Source organism: Mastomys coucha, unplaced genomic scaffold, assembly GCF_008632895.1.
Source record: "Mastomys coucha isolate ucsf_1 unplaced genomic scaffold, UCSF_Mcou_1 pScaffold11, whole genome shotgun sequence".
In the NCBI taxonomy this organism is placed as follows: domain Eukaryota; kingdom Metazoa; phylum Chordata; class Mammalia; order Rodentia; family Muridae; genus Mastomys; species Mastomys coucha.
The window spans coordinates 28783102-28798203 of NW_022196893.1; the positions used below are offsets into that span (position 1 = coordinate 28783102).

At 46.0% G+C, this 15102-nt stretch overlaps 1 protein-coding gene across 1 annotated transcript in view; it reads right to left on the reverse strand.

The window, feature by feature from the left end:
• Positions 1–10562, reverse strand: part of Rpap3 (RNA polymerase II associated protein 3) — a 39744-nt gene extending 29182 nt beyond the window's left edge. Inside the window, exons 1-5 of the mRNA XM_031354071.1 lie at positions 10471–10562; positions 7908–8075; positions 6033–6173; positions 3609–3731; positions 988–1115 (exon numbers count right to left, since the gene is read on the reverse strand). Of these exons, the coding sequence (XP_031209931.1) occupies positions 988–1115; positions 3609–3731; positions 6033–6173; positions 7908–8060 (545 nt within the window). The 5' untranslated portion in view covers positions 8061–8075; positions 10471–10562. The remainder of the gene's footprint in view (positions 1–987; positions 1116–3608; positions 3732–6032; positions 6174–7907; positions 8076–10470) is intronic.
• Positions 10563–15102: the final 4540 nt, after the last annotated feature.

The following is a 15102-nucleotide window of genomic DNA, read 5'->3' on the forward strand; positions in this document are numbered from 1 at the left end:
AAAAAACAAAAAAAAAAAACAAAAAAACAAAAAGGAACATAAGGAAACACTGGAATATAATTAAGTTTACCATAGAAAGGTCTGCAGAGTAAATAGCACATACAGTTTTTGAAATAATATGAAGAAATTAACAGCTTAAAAACTTTTAACAAATTAGTTTTTCTTCTCTCTCTCTCTGTCTCTGTCTCTCTCTCTCTTTCTCTCTCTCTCTCTGGCTCTCTGTCTCTGTCTCTGTCTCTCTCTCTCTGTCTCTGTCTCTGTCTCTCTCTCTCTGTCTCTCTCTGTCTCTCTCTCTGTCTCTCTGTCTCTCTCTCTCTCTCTCTCCCTCTCTGTCTCTCTCTGTCTCTCTCTCTCTGTCTCTCTGTCTCTCTCTCTCTCTCTCTCTCTCTCTCTCTGGCTCTCATTCTGTCTCTACCTCTCCCTCCCTTGCTAGTGAACACAGACTACACACATGCTAGTCAGGAATCTTTAGCCCTCAGCCACAATAGCTTTTTTTTAATGAATTAGGTAAAGAACATCATTACTTGACTTTCATGGGAGAAACTCCTTAGTACACAAACTCTGAGCACTAGGTCTAAGACTAAGTGTTTACAATGAATTGGATAAATTACTTGAAGGAGTACCTACAAGAATTTACAGAGTAAAAGAAATGGGGCGTGCTTTCAACCCCTTCTGCAGGTTATTCCAAGCCTTTGAAGACTAACCTCCAGGCACGCATGCTGGTGCTGCCTTTCATCACAACAGGGAGGCAGAGGCAGGGGAGCTCAGGTCTGCACAGAGCTCCAGACAGCCAGAAGTACAGAATGAAACCTTGTCTCAAAGAAAGAAAGGAAGGAAGGAAGGAAGGAAGGAAGGAAGGGAGAGAGAGAGAGAGAGAGGGAGAGAGACAAAGGAAGGCAGACAAAACAAAAACAAAAACAAAAGCAAAGCAAGTAGAGAGGAGCCAACAGAGCAGACACATGCCACACTTAGGCACACAGCCCTCACTTTTTCAGTCTGAAGTAAGCGGACGCCCTGTTTGTTGGCAGCACGGGATTATAAGGATCGGCATCCATGCCTCTTGTGTAGCATTCGATGGCTTCATCGTATTTTCCTTGCTTGAAGTACTTATTGCCCTGAAAGAAAAGAGAATCAAGCAATCCGGTAAGATCCAAGCGCTCTGCCCGAAGGCTGAGACAGCCAGCGCCCGCTTCCTCACTGGACAGTCAGCTCATAGAAACTAACAAACACAGCGCTACAGTGTAACCTGAAGGGAAGCCAGCCTCTCTGAGCGCTGAGGAGACAGAACTAAATATCCAGTATTTTAGATTCTGCTTCCAGGCTGGACTGTCCGGGACCATGGGACAACAGGACACCTGCTAAGTGTCCTAAAGCTCTGTAAGTCACCTGACTTCAGAAAGAGGTCACAGAGATTTCAGAGGCCAGACTGTGAACAGTTCACTCTACTATGAGGAGAGTCAGCACGAAGAACAATGCCCTCAGGCTTGTACGGGAAGCCGCGTCTTCATCAAACCTTGACGTATGCCAAAAGATACCACAGTGGGCCGGGCTGTGGTGGCGCACGCCTTTAATCCCAGCACTTGGGAGGCAGAGGCAGGCGGATTTCTGAGTTCGAGGCCAGCCTGGTCTACAGAATGAGTTCCAGGACAGCCAGGGCTACACAGAGAAACCCTGTCTCAAAAAAACAAATAAAACAAAACAAAACAAAAAAAGATACCACAGTGATAAAACACTGAGAGTCAAGAAACCATAACTTAAAGAAAAAGCATTGATGTTTGTTTGTTTGTTTGTTTTGGTCCGCCTGTTTGGGTGACCAAATACCCAGCAGGAAGTACAGCCAACAAGCAAGATGATGGTAATAAGAACCAACTTGACACTTTTTCAAAGACACATAGTAGTCGGGGCCCTTGGCCTGTATGTCAGTAGGACTCACAGCAACACTGCAGTACTAGAATGGCCCTCTCCATTGCTGCCTCTCAGCCTCTCAAAGCCTTCCTTCACATCAGGGCTTGTTCCACCATCTCTCAAGGCATTGTCTGTCCATCTGTATCAGTGAGTATGATGTCAAGCTGCTCTCCTTTTAGTTTATTCCACTTTCAAGACGGCTCTTAGGCTCCGCCACAGCCCTGGCACTAACTATCACGACATTCCTTTTAGTCCACAGCTCTCAGTTAAAGATGATAAAAACACACGTACTAGAAAACCTGTGGCTCTTACTACTCTGTCAAGAGCCTATGCATTATTAAAGGAGGCCGTGCGTTTACCCAACAACCACAGCGGTGGGTCCTAGTTCTCTGCCACTGCCAGACGCTGCCATGGCTTTAATGATTCACCAACATCACAGTTTTCAGGACCACAGGCCCTGCTACTGTGAGTCCTGATCTTGGGAACAGCAATTCTCTATGCGTTTTATTAGTTTCATACAGTTTGATGTCTCAAGTAATGACATTCCTCCTCCAGACTGCCTTCAAATGACAACCTACCAAGCTACAAGCTCAGATCCTCCCATGTCCCACTTAGGGAGGGACACAGGGAACACTTCTGGTCCCTGCGTAAAAAATCTCCATGTCCTGTCCAGAGTCAGAAACTGAAGATCAAGGAATGTAAGTATAGGGGCAAATTAAGGCAGGACAGACAGACAGACAGAAAATTATTGATACATTAGAGGGGAATGGAACCTTTTACCCCAGTCTCTGATTAAGAGATATTTTTACTAGCTAAGAGGCAAAAAACCTAGGACAACTAACATTTGCTGTGAAAGTTGCTAACATAAAAATAATATTCTCTTACATTAAAATAGCAACCGCCCACACTTGAAGCCTGAATGACCTTGGGTGAGGTCTGATCCTTCCCTAGACAAGATTTCCTGAGAATCCACTAGTAGCTAACTACTACAGTGTTATCCATCACTGCTCTGCTTACAGTAGAGATGGCCTACCTTCCTGCATCCCTGTGCGGTCCACTCTCTCCTTCGTCAGGGGCTGCCATCACATAAGGTTCTTAGCAATACTTCAAAGTCACCTTCGAGCCCACCAGAAGCCTGCATCTGACTGCCAAGCCCAGAGTCACCTTCGAGCCCACCAGAAGCCTGCACCTGACTGCTGAGCCCATGACCAGGCTCTGGATCGTGTCCTTCCTCCTGAGCACTCCTTTTCTTTATGCTTGTGCTTAAGCCTGTGCTAAAACCTGCCTCTCCAAAGAAGAGATGATAGATACTGAACATTACAAAAGGTAACCTGACATGGCCCATGATATGGAGACATGGAAGGTAATGTTTAAACCAACAATCACATACTCATTTCGTTATTTCCATCTACCAAGAAAAGCAAGAATAATCCCGGTGCCATACAAGCACTTGGAATCAAGTCAGTGACCACATCAACTGCTGAAGTATAGCAACACTTCTGCTCCCTCTGAACAGCTATGAAAGTGAGTTACAAAAAGCTTAAGGAACCTGTCACAGATTAGAGCCAGTAATTAATCTGCCTCTAGAACATGCTCCTGGCTACACTGCCACCCAAGGAGACACCCAAGAACAACTTAAGTGTGAAGACTTGACTTTATGCACAGCCTCCTCCCTGAAGGAACCCAAAACTAACCTAGAGTACCTTTTCTTTTAGAACAAGAGCCTTCTGGGAATCCACACGAACGCCATCTTCGTCCGACTCTGACTCCTGGGACACAGAATCATGGGTACTGTCTTCTTTGTCGAGCTCACTGAGAATACTGTCCTGCAAGCACAAGCAGAGCAGTGTGCACACACGCATCGATCGATGGGCAGAGCAGTGTGCACGCATCAATCGATGGGCAGAGCAGTGTGCACGCATCGTTCGATGGCTCAAACTATTAGGACATGAACAGAAGCCAAATCACCTCCTACAGTAGGTGCTAGATCAGGTGTGCACCCCCACACCTAGATCTTACACAATACCTTTAAAAAAAGATTGTAGTGGTGCATATGAGAAAGAATGAGACAGTGAGACAGACAGAGGAAAAGAGGGAGAGGAAGAGGGAGGGAGGAGGAGCGAGAAAGAGGGAGGGAGGGAGGGAAGGAAGGAAAGGACGGAGGGGAAGAGAGAGAGAACACACACACGTCTTAGTATATGCATGTGTACACATATGTAGATGTCTGTGGAACTGAGAAGGGGGAATCCAATCCCCTGGAACTGGAATTACAGTTGTGAGCTGCTATGTGGGTGCTGGGTAGGTGCGCATGCCCTCTGCATGAGCAGTCAGTGCCCATAATGGCCAAGCCAGCCCTCCAGCCCCACCCACTACTCTTTAAAAGATTATACTATGAGTGGCTGCCCTCCAAATCAAGCAACCTACATTTTGGGGTGCTCAGCTGCACTACTCAGCTGTGTCACTCAGCTGGCACAGGGACCGCGCCAGCTGGGTTAGTTGGAGGTGTCTACCCCTCATCTCCAGGGAATAGGACAGACCTTTACCTGGGTACCCTGCTCCCTACCACCTGGCTAGGCTGCAGGTGGGGTCTGCAGCGACTAGGGTGTACAGAGGTGAGAGACTAGAGGGGGCTCGGTCTACGTGGCTACGTGACAACCTCATCATTGCTGGACAAGGCTTTCCAGATACAGCTGTTTTGGAGAGGAGTATTCTAAAGCCCTGTAAGTAACCGAGGCTCTCCAAAAGTCAACACACTCCTGAATGCCCCAGAGCAAACTCTGGCAGAGCTGTGCCTCAGTTTGTCATTCGGGCCTTGTTTTACATCTTCCCCCAAAGAAAGAATTTTAACAACACAGTAAATAAATAAATAAATAAAAATAGACAAAAACGGGCGGTGGAGGAGCACACCTTTAATCCCAGCAGAGGCAGGCGGATTTCTGAGCTCAAGGTCAGCCTGGTCTACAGAGTGAGTTCCAGGACAGCCAGGGCTACACAGAGAAACCCTGTCTCAAAAAAACCAAAAAAAAAAAAAAAAAAAAAAAAAAAAAAAAAAAAAAAAAAAAGCAAAAGAAAAACCTGTTTTACTGCCAATGAGAAGTTAGAAGTTGTAGGGCTTCCCCCACTAATTATTTATGTTACAGCCAAGGAATGCTAGTGTACGACCTTCAGCTATTTGCCTCAGACAGACCCTGAGAGTTTACCTTGGGGCTGCCAGGACAACCCAGCCCAAGAAGGACACCACTGCTCCTCCGCCTTGCACCTGGCTGCTTGTTCTCACTGACCTTGATGTGACCATCTCCTGCCTACGTGACTTCTGTAGTTTGCCCTGTTCTCTGTATACCATATAAGCCTGATTTCTACTTTGTACAAATTGCATTCAGAATCTGCACTCCCTCGTGCTGCGTCCGTTTGTCATTTCTTCACCAACGCCTTGTCTACCTGACTAGGACCCTGTTCCCCCCACAGACTGGCCGACCCGTGGCAACAGAGTCTATCTCAGATCTAGGAAAGGAGAGCCTTCTACTGTCTGTCCTACTTGTGCTGGTTGGGCTCTGTCAGTTTGACACAGCTGGCTCATCTGGGAAGAAGTAACCTCATTTGAGAAAATGCCACCATCAGACTGGCCTGTAGGCAATTCTGTGGTGTAACTGTTCTTATTACCCTCTGAGGGCCCAGCCCACAGTGGGCAGTACCACTCCTGGGCAGAGTCGCTCCTTTCCAAAGCTAGTCAGAGAGCTGTGTTCCTCTCTGCTTCCGTTCCTTCCTCCAGCTTCTGGCTGAGCTCCTGCTCTGGCTTCCTTTGATGACAGAGTCTCTAACCTGTATGAGGGAATGAGCCTCTCCTCCTTGAAGAGCTTTGGTCAGTATTTTATTACAGTGATGGAGAAGCACATCAGGACACCCACTTTCAGATGACATGGTGGCACACACCCATCTATAATGCGGCACTCCTGAGGCTGATCGAGAGGATCGCAAGTTCAAAGCCATCCTGGACTACATCTGAACCCCTTTCCACCATGGCAAAGGGAAAAGAACGCACAGGCCTACGAGCACATCACCTGTGAGTAGCAGCTAAGTCCAAGAATGCTTACCCAAGGACTAAAGAGTGCAGAACGAGGTAAACTCACCACGTCAAGTTTTGCCCAGGCATCATAATCGAAGGACTTGATTCTGTTTTTTGTGTTTTCTTCTTTGGTTTTTCTGGAAGAATCTTTAGCTTTACCTTTCTTCTTTTTTCTAAAATTCCCATTTCGAATAGGAGGTAAATTCTAGACAGGAAAACAAGGGGAAAAAAAAGAAAGAAAGAAGCTTTGGCATTTTGCTGTTACTTCTGTATAACTAACAATGTTTGAAATGATAGTTTCTTTTTTCTTTGGTTTTCTGAGACAGGGTTTCTTTGGCTGCCCTGGAACTCACTCTGAAGACCAGGCTGGCCTCTAAATGCAAAGATCAGCCTGCCTCTGCCTCCTGAGCACTGGGATTAAAGGCGTGCATCACCATTGCCTGGCAATAAGTAATATTTTCAAATAAGAAATTCTTTTTTCAATTTAATGTTCAAGTGTTTCATGTTATAGTATTGATTATGTGTACTAGAGACATAGCTCAATGGATGAGAGCTCTTGCTATGCAAGCAAAAGGACCTGAGTTTGAATCCACAGTGCCCAGGGAAAAGCCAGGCGAGGCTACACGCCTGTAATCCAGTGGGAAACAGACAAGCCCATCCAGGGGCTCTCGGGACAGTCAGCCTACAGAGTATGTCAGTTCACTGAAAGACCTTGTCTCCAAACATAAGGTGCGAAATAACAGAGGAAGGCACCTCTGTATGCACCATATGGGCACATGCACATAAGTCCACATGTGTGGGCATACACCTCCCTACCCCACCCCCAAAAGTAGTAATTATGTTTATAAGTTTAATTCATTATCAGATGAATGTTGCAGGTTGTTCAGTTACAAGAAAAGTATTAATTTGAAATCTGAATTATGCCTTTAAATTTACAACTATAAATTCAAACTTCAAAAACTACCTGATTTTCAGTTAGCACAGTGAATGAGCAGAAATTCAAAGGCAACCTGGCATGCCTCTAATGGCTACATAGGACATAAAAACCTAGCCAGACTTCAACACACTAGCTTAATAAGAATAGTGTGACCTAAGTCTTATCTGCATTTTAATGCCAATTCTGTGTTTACAAATTATTAAATATATGAATATGTTATTTTCAGATGTAGATACACCTACATATTTTAAGATCATTTAGGTGCTATCACATGACCATCCTTTCAACAGACACCCACTAAGACTTGGGATATCTCACAATAGGTTAGCGCACAATGATTCACAGCTTACTAAGAAGCAGAGTGTCTGAAACTGTTCACACCGTCACAGACCAGTCCAATCCCAGCATTCCATGTGACAAGATCTTACACAGCCCAGGCTGGGAGACAGGGCTCCGCCCTTGTAGCCTTGACTGTCCAGGCACTTACTCTATAGACTAGGCTTGCCTCAAAGTTACAGAGATCTGCCTGCTTCTGCCTCGCAAGTGCTGGGTGGGATAAAGTGTACGCCACCACCATCACCTAACTTAAACTCTAGATCCTTCTGCCTCCACCACCCGACTAGGATTACAGGCAACTTCAGGACTTCACACCACATTTTACGGGGCCATGCTTTGTTTTAAAATATGTTTCTATAATTTAAATTCAATGATAACATGGGTCGGCAGGTCAAAGTGCTTACTGCAAACCTGTTGACTGAAGTTCCATTCCTGGAGCCCACAAGAGAGAACCAACCCCAGGGAGTTGTCCTTTGAGTTGTAACTGTGCGGTGTGGCATGCTGGTACGTGTGTGCGCACACAAACACACACACACGCGCACGCACACACACACACACACACACACACACACACACACACACACACGCACGCACACACATGCACGCACTGTACACACGCTCATGCTAAGCGGTTCTGCTGCACATGAGCAGAGACTCTTTGCTCACCTCCTCGGGAACGCCACCCTGTCTTCTCAGCTCCAGGTCCTTCTGCTTCATGTCCTTCTCCCAGTGCTCCAAGTCCCTCATGAAATCCTGCAGCTCCTCTGCATTGTGCTTCACCTGCAGCTGCAGCTCAACGGCCTTACTTGTCGAAGTCATGGCGTCCTGCGAGGTCTTGAGCACACAAAGTTTGGAGAATCAGAATGGCGGATGATTCTGTTTAAGATGGGAATGCGTCCCCACAAAATCATCATCACTTAAACCTACTGCTAAGTAGGAAAGTGCACTTGAACCTGGTGTGATGGTGCATGCCTGTGAGCCCAATAGTATCAAGAGGCTCGGGTCAAAGTGGGCCAGTCACAGGAGGAACAGGGAGGAAAAGGCAGCAGAGAGGACTCTGGGGACAGAGGTCAGAAGAGATGGGACAGACCGTAACACCCCAGGTCAGGGGGTGCTAGCCGACATTCTAAGAGCCACATAAAGGTACTGACTGGTAATATAAAAATAACCCGACGACTGGTTAGGTTGAGACGCTGAGAAGAAGAGAAGGATTCAAATGAGGTTCTAGATTTCTGCTGGGCAGAAATTGGTAATATCATTTTAAGTCAAGAAATCCAATTTTGAGGGTCTGGATAGGTGACTCCAGTCAGGCAGTGGTGGTTCCCACCTTTAATCCCAGCACTTGGGAGGCAGAGGCAGGTGGATTCCTGAGTTCGAGGTCAGCCTGGTCTACAGAGTGAGTTCCAGGATAGCCAGGGCTATACAGAGAAACCCTGTCTCAACAAAACAAAATAAAAAAACAAACAAACAAACAACAACAACAACAAAAAAACAAAAACAAAAAAAAAGGCAAGGTGGCTCCTGACTAAAGTGCTCACCAGTCCAGCCTGACAACATGAGGCTTGGTGGTGCCCACATGGAACCCACACAATCCTTGGTACCCGCACAAAGGCGCAAAGAGAAAACTGACTCCACAAAGTTGTCCTCTGCTATGTATGCCATGGCATATGCATGCACCATCATATGTCACATACACATACAGTAAAAATAAAATTTTGAAAAAGAAATGCAATTGTAAAAGGAAAAAGCTCATGTTGGGGGAGGGGGCAGATGAATAAGAGGATGGTTTCAGTTTGGAAAATGTTGAATGTGAGTGCTTAGGGGCCATCAGAAGATATCGAGTAAGTAGATATGGACTAGAGAGAAATGTGGGTGACACCACTAATAAACAACATATAACTGGTCTTGCATTTGAACATGCTTAGACACTGTACTGATGTAAGCTGGTCAGGCCTGAAGAATGGCAACCTTAGGAAACAGGAAGATGTAGACATCCGAAAACTAGGCATCAGGACCTAGGGAACTGGGCTGATATGGGAGCTGTCACCCACTGACTGAGTAAATCAGCATGTTAACTGGGAAAGGTTAGCAGTGCATAATGACCTGAAAGCGCACATATACTCACTCGCATGTTCATGACATTAGGTCATAAAAAGATTGAGAATAGTCACAGAATTTTTTAAGGACAGAAATGAGTTAAATTAATCACATTATATGGGACAGGGATAACTCTGTGATAAGGTTAAGACTCAATCCATTGGAGGCACATGAAGAATACAGAGGGCCACGGTCCGCCATTGCTTATGATTCCAGCTATTCAGGAGGGCAAGGGTGCCTCACAAATTAAGGTCGACGTGAAAATGATTGATTTTTAAAGGGCTAGGACATAGCATTTGCCAACATGTGAAAGATGCTGAGTTCAACCCCGAAAACTGCAAGAGGTAGATAGACAGACAGACAGGTGAAAAGGATAAAGTGACAAAACTAGATAACGTAAGATAGGAAAATTTGGGGGAGGGAGGTTATAACAGCTTTTTTCTTCTTCAATAAAAAGAGACTGTTATATGCGTAAATGGATCTTCTGACTCAGCCTCAACAACATAGTTTAAGCTTCAATATTTGGTTATACGCTTGCATTTCATTCATAAACAAAATTAGCATAATGCTTTGCTGGACACAAACCAATGCACCTGCAAAACGAGACCCTTAAACGCTGCATGCCTTCAATCCCAGCACTCAGGAGGGAGGCAGAGGCACGCGGTTCGAGGCCAGCATGGTCTACTACACAGCGAATTGCAGGGCAGCCTGGGCTACAGAGAAACCCAGTCTCTAAACAAACAACAAACAGACCGTGAGATGCTGTAGGGGCGACAGCTCTCCTTCCACCCACCCACCCCCGGGTCCTAAGGCAGCCCATGCTGACAACCAGAAACTTCCAGAGCCTGGGGACACACTTTCACGTCCCGTATCCGAGGCAAGCCTGAACACCCTGGCCTGAAGGAGGCGGCAGGCGGCAGGTCCGCCGCCCTCTCGGGACCGTGGCTCCGGAGGACCCGCCGCCGAAGACGCCCCGAGCCTGGACGCAGAGCCAGCGCAGGCCGAAGCCTGGGCGGCGCGCGGAGAGCGCACTCGGGAACCAGCCTCGCCGCCTCGCCGCTGCTCCCGGCTCGGGCCTAGCCCCGCGCCCCCAGCGCCCCTGCAGCCGGCGGTAACCGTAAAGCCTGCTTACCCGCCGCGGTCGCCACCTCCCTCGCCGGCTCCACGGAGACGCACGGCGTCCTACACCACCACCGGAGGTCTGCGCCTTCCCACAAGGCCCCGCGCGCCGCTCGAGCGTGCGCAGAAGGCTCCGCGCGGCTGCTCTGACTTGGCTGGCTGCGGATGCAGAGTGATGCTTTATTCTCTTCTAAACTAAACTTAAGGATCTCCCCAAAGAGCGCCCAACCTGACGTATTCCGACCTCCAAAGCACGGAGGAGCCTTTGACTCCCCTCGATTGTGTCTCTGACAGCAGCCCTGCTTTTCACTAACGAGATGTTTGCAGCCTCTGAGGATCCTCGGAGAAAGTTACTGTAATTTCTAAGAACTGTCTAGGCCGCCTGTAACTCGGCTGTCTTCCCTCCAAGTCTTTGTATGTGGCTGCTGATCTTCCTTGTGCTCTTTTGCTACTAACCTTTTTCCTTTTCTAAGGGTATCTGTGGATCTCAGGCTTGCGTCCCTCTTTAGAAAGACCCTGGCTTATCTAAAAGAAAGACTGAAACCTGTAAACGCTTGCTTCTGCCTCCTTTGTGAGTGAACTTTTCCTGCTGTAGCAACTCCATGGTACAACGCAATGAGTATAATTTTTAAAATCCACAAACCAACTTTTTCAAATTGAATGGAAAACATGTCATCTCAAAATAAGATCAGTTTTTCATTTACCAGTTTGACTGAACTCTCGAATCACACAAGGGAGGCAAGAGTGCGTGCGCATGTCCCACGCACGCTGATTTATGAATCTTATCCTAGAGGTTTGACATAATTAGTCTGCGATCTAACTTCAGCATCAGTCGTTTTCGAAGCACACGCTACAGCTGTGCAGTTCAAGCTGAGAACCACTAATCTACCTCCCAGTCAATGAAAAACAGCCCCTGGTCTTTCCTCACAAGGTCATAGTATTAGGATCTTTCTATCCCTCAGGGTGTGACTGGTTGTCTTTTAACTTCATTTAAAAGTAAAGAGCAAAAGAGCTGGAGAGAAGTCTCCATGGTTAAGAATGCTCTTCTCTGTTGCAGAAAACTTGGGTTCCCAGCACCCACGTGGCAGTTGACAACTCTCTAACTGCAGCTCCGGAGGATCTGATGCCCTCTTCTGGCCTCTGTTAGCACCAGGCATGTATGTGGTGACATGTATGTGATGTGTATACATACATACATACATGAAGGCAAGCACTCTTACACATAAAAATAACTATAAAAATAAAAGACCATTATTTTCTGATGGTATTGTAGATAAACTAGCTTTTAGCAACGTGTAACCAAGGCTGGTCTCGAATTCATAATTCTCCTGCCTTTGCCTCTGTAGCAAATCCACCACACACAACAGGTGCCACTGCAGAGAAAACTAGGTTTAAAAAAAATTTTATTGTGACTGGATGATAGGGTACACCTTTAATCTTAGCGTTGAGGAAGCAGAAACAGGTGGATCTCTGTGAGTTCAAGTCGACATAGCAAGTTCCTTGTCAACCAGAGTGATGTGATGATACCTAATTTGAAATAAAAATAAATAGAAACTGGGCTGGAGAGATGGCTCACCAGTTAAAAGCACTGGCTGCTCTTCCACAGAATCTGGATTTGATTCCCAGAGGTGGATCACAACTGTGTATAACTCTGGTTCCCAGAGAACTGACATCCCGGGGCACCAGGCACTCATGTGGTACACAGAACTACATGAAAGCAAAACACTGTACACATAAAATAAAGTTTAAGATATTTTTAATTTAAAAAATAAATAAATGTAAAAGAATCTTAATGTGTCTACATTATCCATAATTCTGTTTAAAATAGATATTGACATTCATAGGAAAGCAACTACACCAAACCCCAGACACTATTGTGTATGCCAACAAATGCTTGGTGACAGGAGCCTGATACAGCTGTCTCCTGAGAGGCTCTGCCAGTGCCTGACTAATACAGAGGTGGATGCTCAAAGCCAACCATTGGACTGAGCACAGGATCCTCAAGGAGCTAGAGAAAGGACCAATGGAGCTGAAGGAGCTTGCAGCCCTATAGGAGGAACAACAATATGAACCAACCAGACCCCCCAGAGCTCCCAGGGACTAAACCACCAACCAAAGAGTACACATGGTGGGACTCATGGCTCCAACTGCATATGTAGCAGAGGATGGTCTAATTGGTCATCAATGGGAGGAGAGGCCCTTGGTCCTGAGAAGGCTCTATGTCCCGGTGTAGGGGAATTCCAGGACAGGGAAGCAGGAGTGAGTGGGTTGGTGAGCAGGGGGACAGGGAGGGAATGGGGGTTTTCGGAGAGGAAATGAGGAAAGGGGATAACATTTGAAATTGAAATACAGAAAGTAACTAATAAAAAATTTTTTTAAAAAAAAAAGCAACTACATTTGTTGTATTAATTTGTGCAGGGTTGACGGAGAAGGAAGACAACAGGAGGCTAAACAGCTGCTCCACTAAAACTCCATAGCACCCTTGGGTGGTGAATCCTCCCCCTCCCCAGGGTGTGTACTGAATACAACCAACTGTACCTGAACCATCTTCATGGCCGTTGCTTCCTAACTTTGAGGTACTACTGTCCCATTTGTGATAGCCGCCCCCGCTGCAAGCTCAGACAGGACCATCTTCTCTGTAGATGAAATGTCTCTCCACTTCTATTGACAAGTATCTCTAAATAGGCAAAACATGTCTATTTCCCCCGTGAATAAACTATAGTCATCTCAATTGAATTTATCGTTAATCTCTAAACAGTTGTTCTCAAAGAAACAATCTCTTTATGTTGAAATTGTAATGGTCAGTGGAAATAAATGTAAATATTTATTTATCACCGGGAAAGTGAAAGGCTTCAGTGACTGCTGTGAATGCTATTGATTTCATGTCCCAATTTTTGATCTCTTTCAAACAGTTACGTGTGGTAGGATTCAGATAAGTGTTATGAGTCTTAGTAAAGGGTGTACTAATTAACTTCTGTGTGTCCTGGTTGGGTTTGGTGTTTTGTTTTGTTTTGCTTTCTTTCGGATTTTGGATTTTGTTGTTGTTCCTCAGGAAGACTCTCACTATGTAGCCCGGGCTTGCTTATCTCAATCTTAAACTCATGATCTTCCTACCTCAATGATGCACACACATGGCACTTACACAGACTCACTGCCCACACTGGGGTTGTAGGGATGAACGACCGTAACCAGCTCCTAAGTGCCCTTACAAAGACAACCTGTGAGCCTTGAGACTCTGCATCGTTTGGTTGTATGTGAAAGGAAGCCCGAAATCAAAGTAACTTAAACATGACAAGAGGTGTTTCTCTTTTTTAAAAGAAGATGCACTTATTTTTCAGAGTGTCTGTGTGAGTGCCCGCATGTGTAATGCCTGCCATATGAGTGCCCGGCGCCCGTGGAGGCCAGAAGAGGTTATCAGACCAGAGCTGGAGTTTCAGTTGGTTGTGAGTCACCTGGTGTAGGTGCTGGGAACTGAACTCTGGTCCTCTGCAAGAGTACCAAAAGTTCTTAACTGCTGAACCAGCTCTCCTGCCCTGCTGGTTCTCTCTTCTATAACACCAAATATAAACAATCCAGGACTAGTATGATAGCCAGGGCCAGACATAGGGTCCTGCTAACTCCTCTCTCTGTCTCTCTGTCTCTCTGTCTCTGTCTCTGTCTCTGTATCTGTCTCTCTCTCTGTCTCTCTCTCTGTTTCTCTCTGTCTCTCTCTCTTTCTCCCTCTCTCTCTTTCTCTCTCTCTCTCTCTCTCTCTCTCACACACACACACACACACACACATGGTTTTTACTCACAGCACAATCTCAAGCCCAACAATCTTGTCTAAAATCAAAACAGCAGGGAGGGACAAAAACATGAACAGTTCAACCCTCTACTTCTAAGACTTCTTCCCTAAGGAATGGAAAAGTGGTGTGGCAGTTAGCAGCTTGAGAGAACCAGAGTTCTGTGCCCAGTACCCACACCCAGGCTGAGCAATTCACAACCATCTGTAATTCCAACTCACTTGCACAGGAGTGGCATTCACTCACAGAGATACAAACCTATACACATAAGTAAAAATAAGACCCATCTTTTTTTAAAAAATCCCTTCCAAGTGAGACACTGTATATAAAAGGACTGTGTAGCCTAGCCTGAGACAGGCTAAGATCTTAACAAAGATTACCTCAGCCTTTCAGTCACCTCACTCCCGACTCCTACAAAGCTTAAGTCTAGACTCCTGGGATACAGTAGCATCACTGTGTCTCTCTATTTCCTAGTTATCTATCAAGGAAAACTTTAGAGAGACGGTAAGAATGGAGAGGATGAGGGACCAGTGGGCGGAGGTTAAAGTTAATTTGGCAAAGGTGCCTCACCTCTCCTAGTGCAAAGTAAAATCTACATAAATCATACCAATAGGAATAACAGCCATGGGCTGGAGAGATGGCTCAGCAGTTAGGAGGACTTGCTGCTTTTGCAGAGGACCTGGGGGTGGTTCCCAGGACCCACATGGGGATGGAGCCCACAACCGCCTCCTGTTCCAAGGGATCAAACACCCTTCTCTGGCCTCCACAGGCACTGAACAGGCATACATCCAGAAAAAAAAATATTTACATATAAAATAAAATATTCAAAATGTGGTGTCAGACAACTTTAATCCCAGCACTGG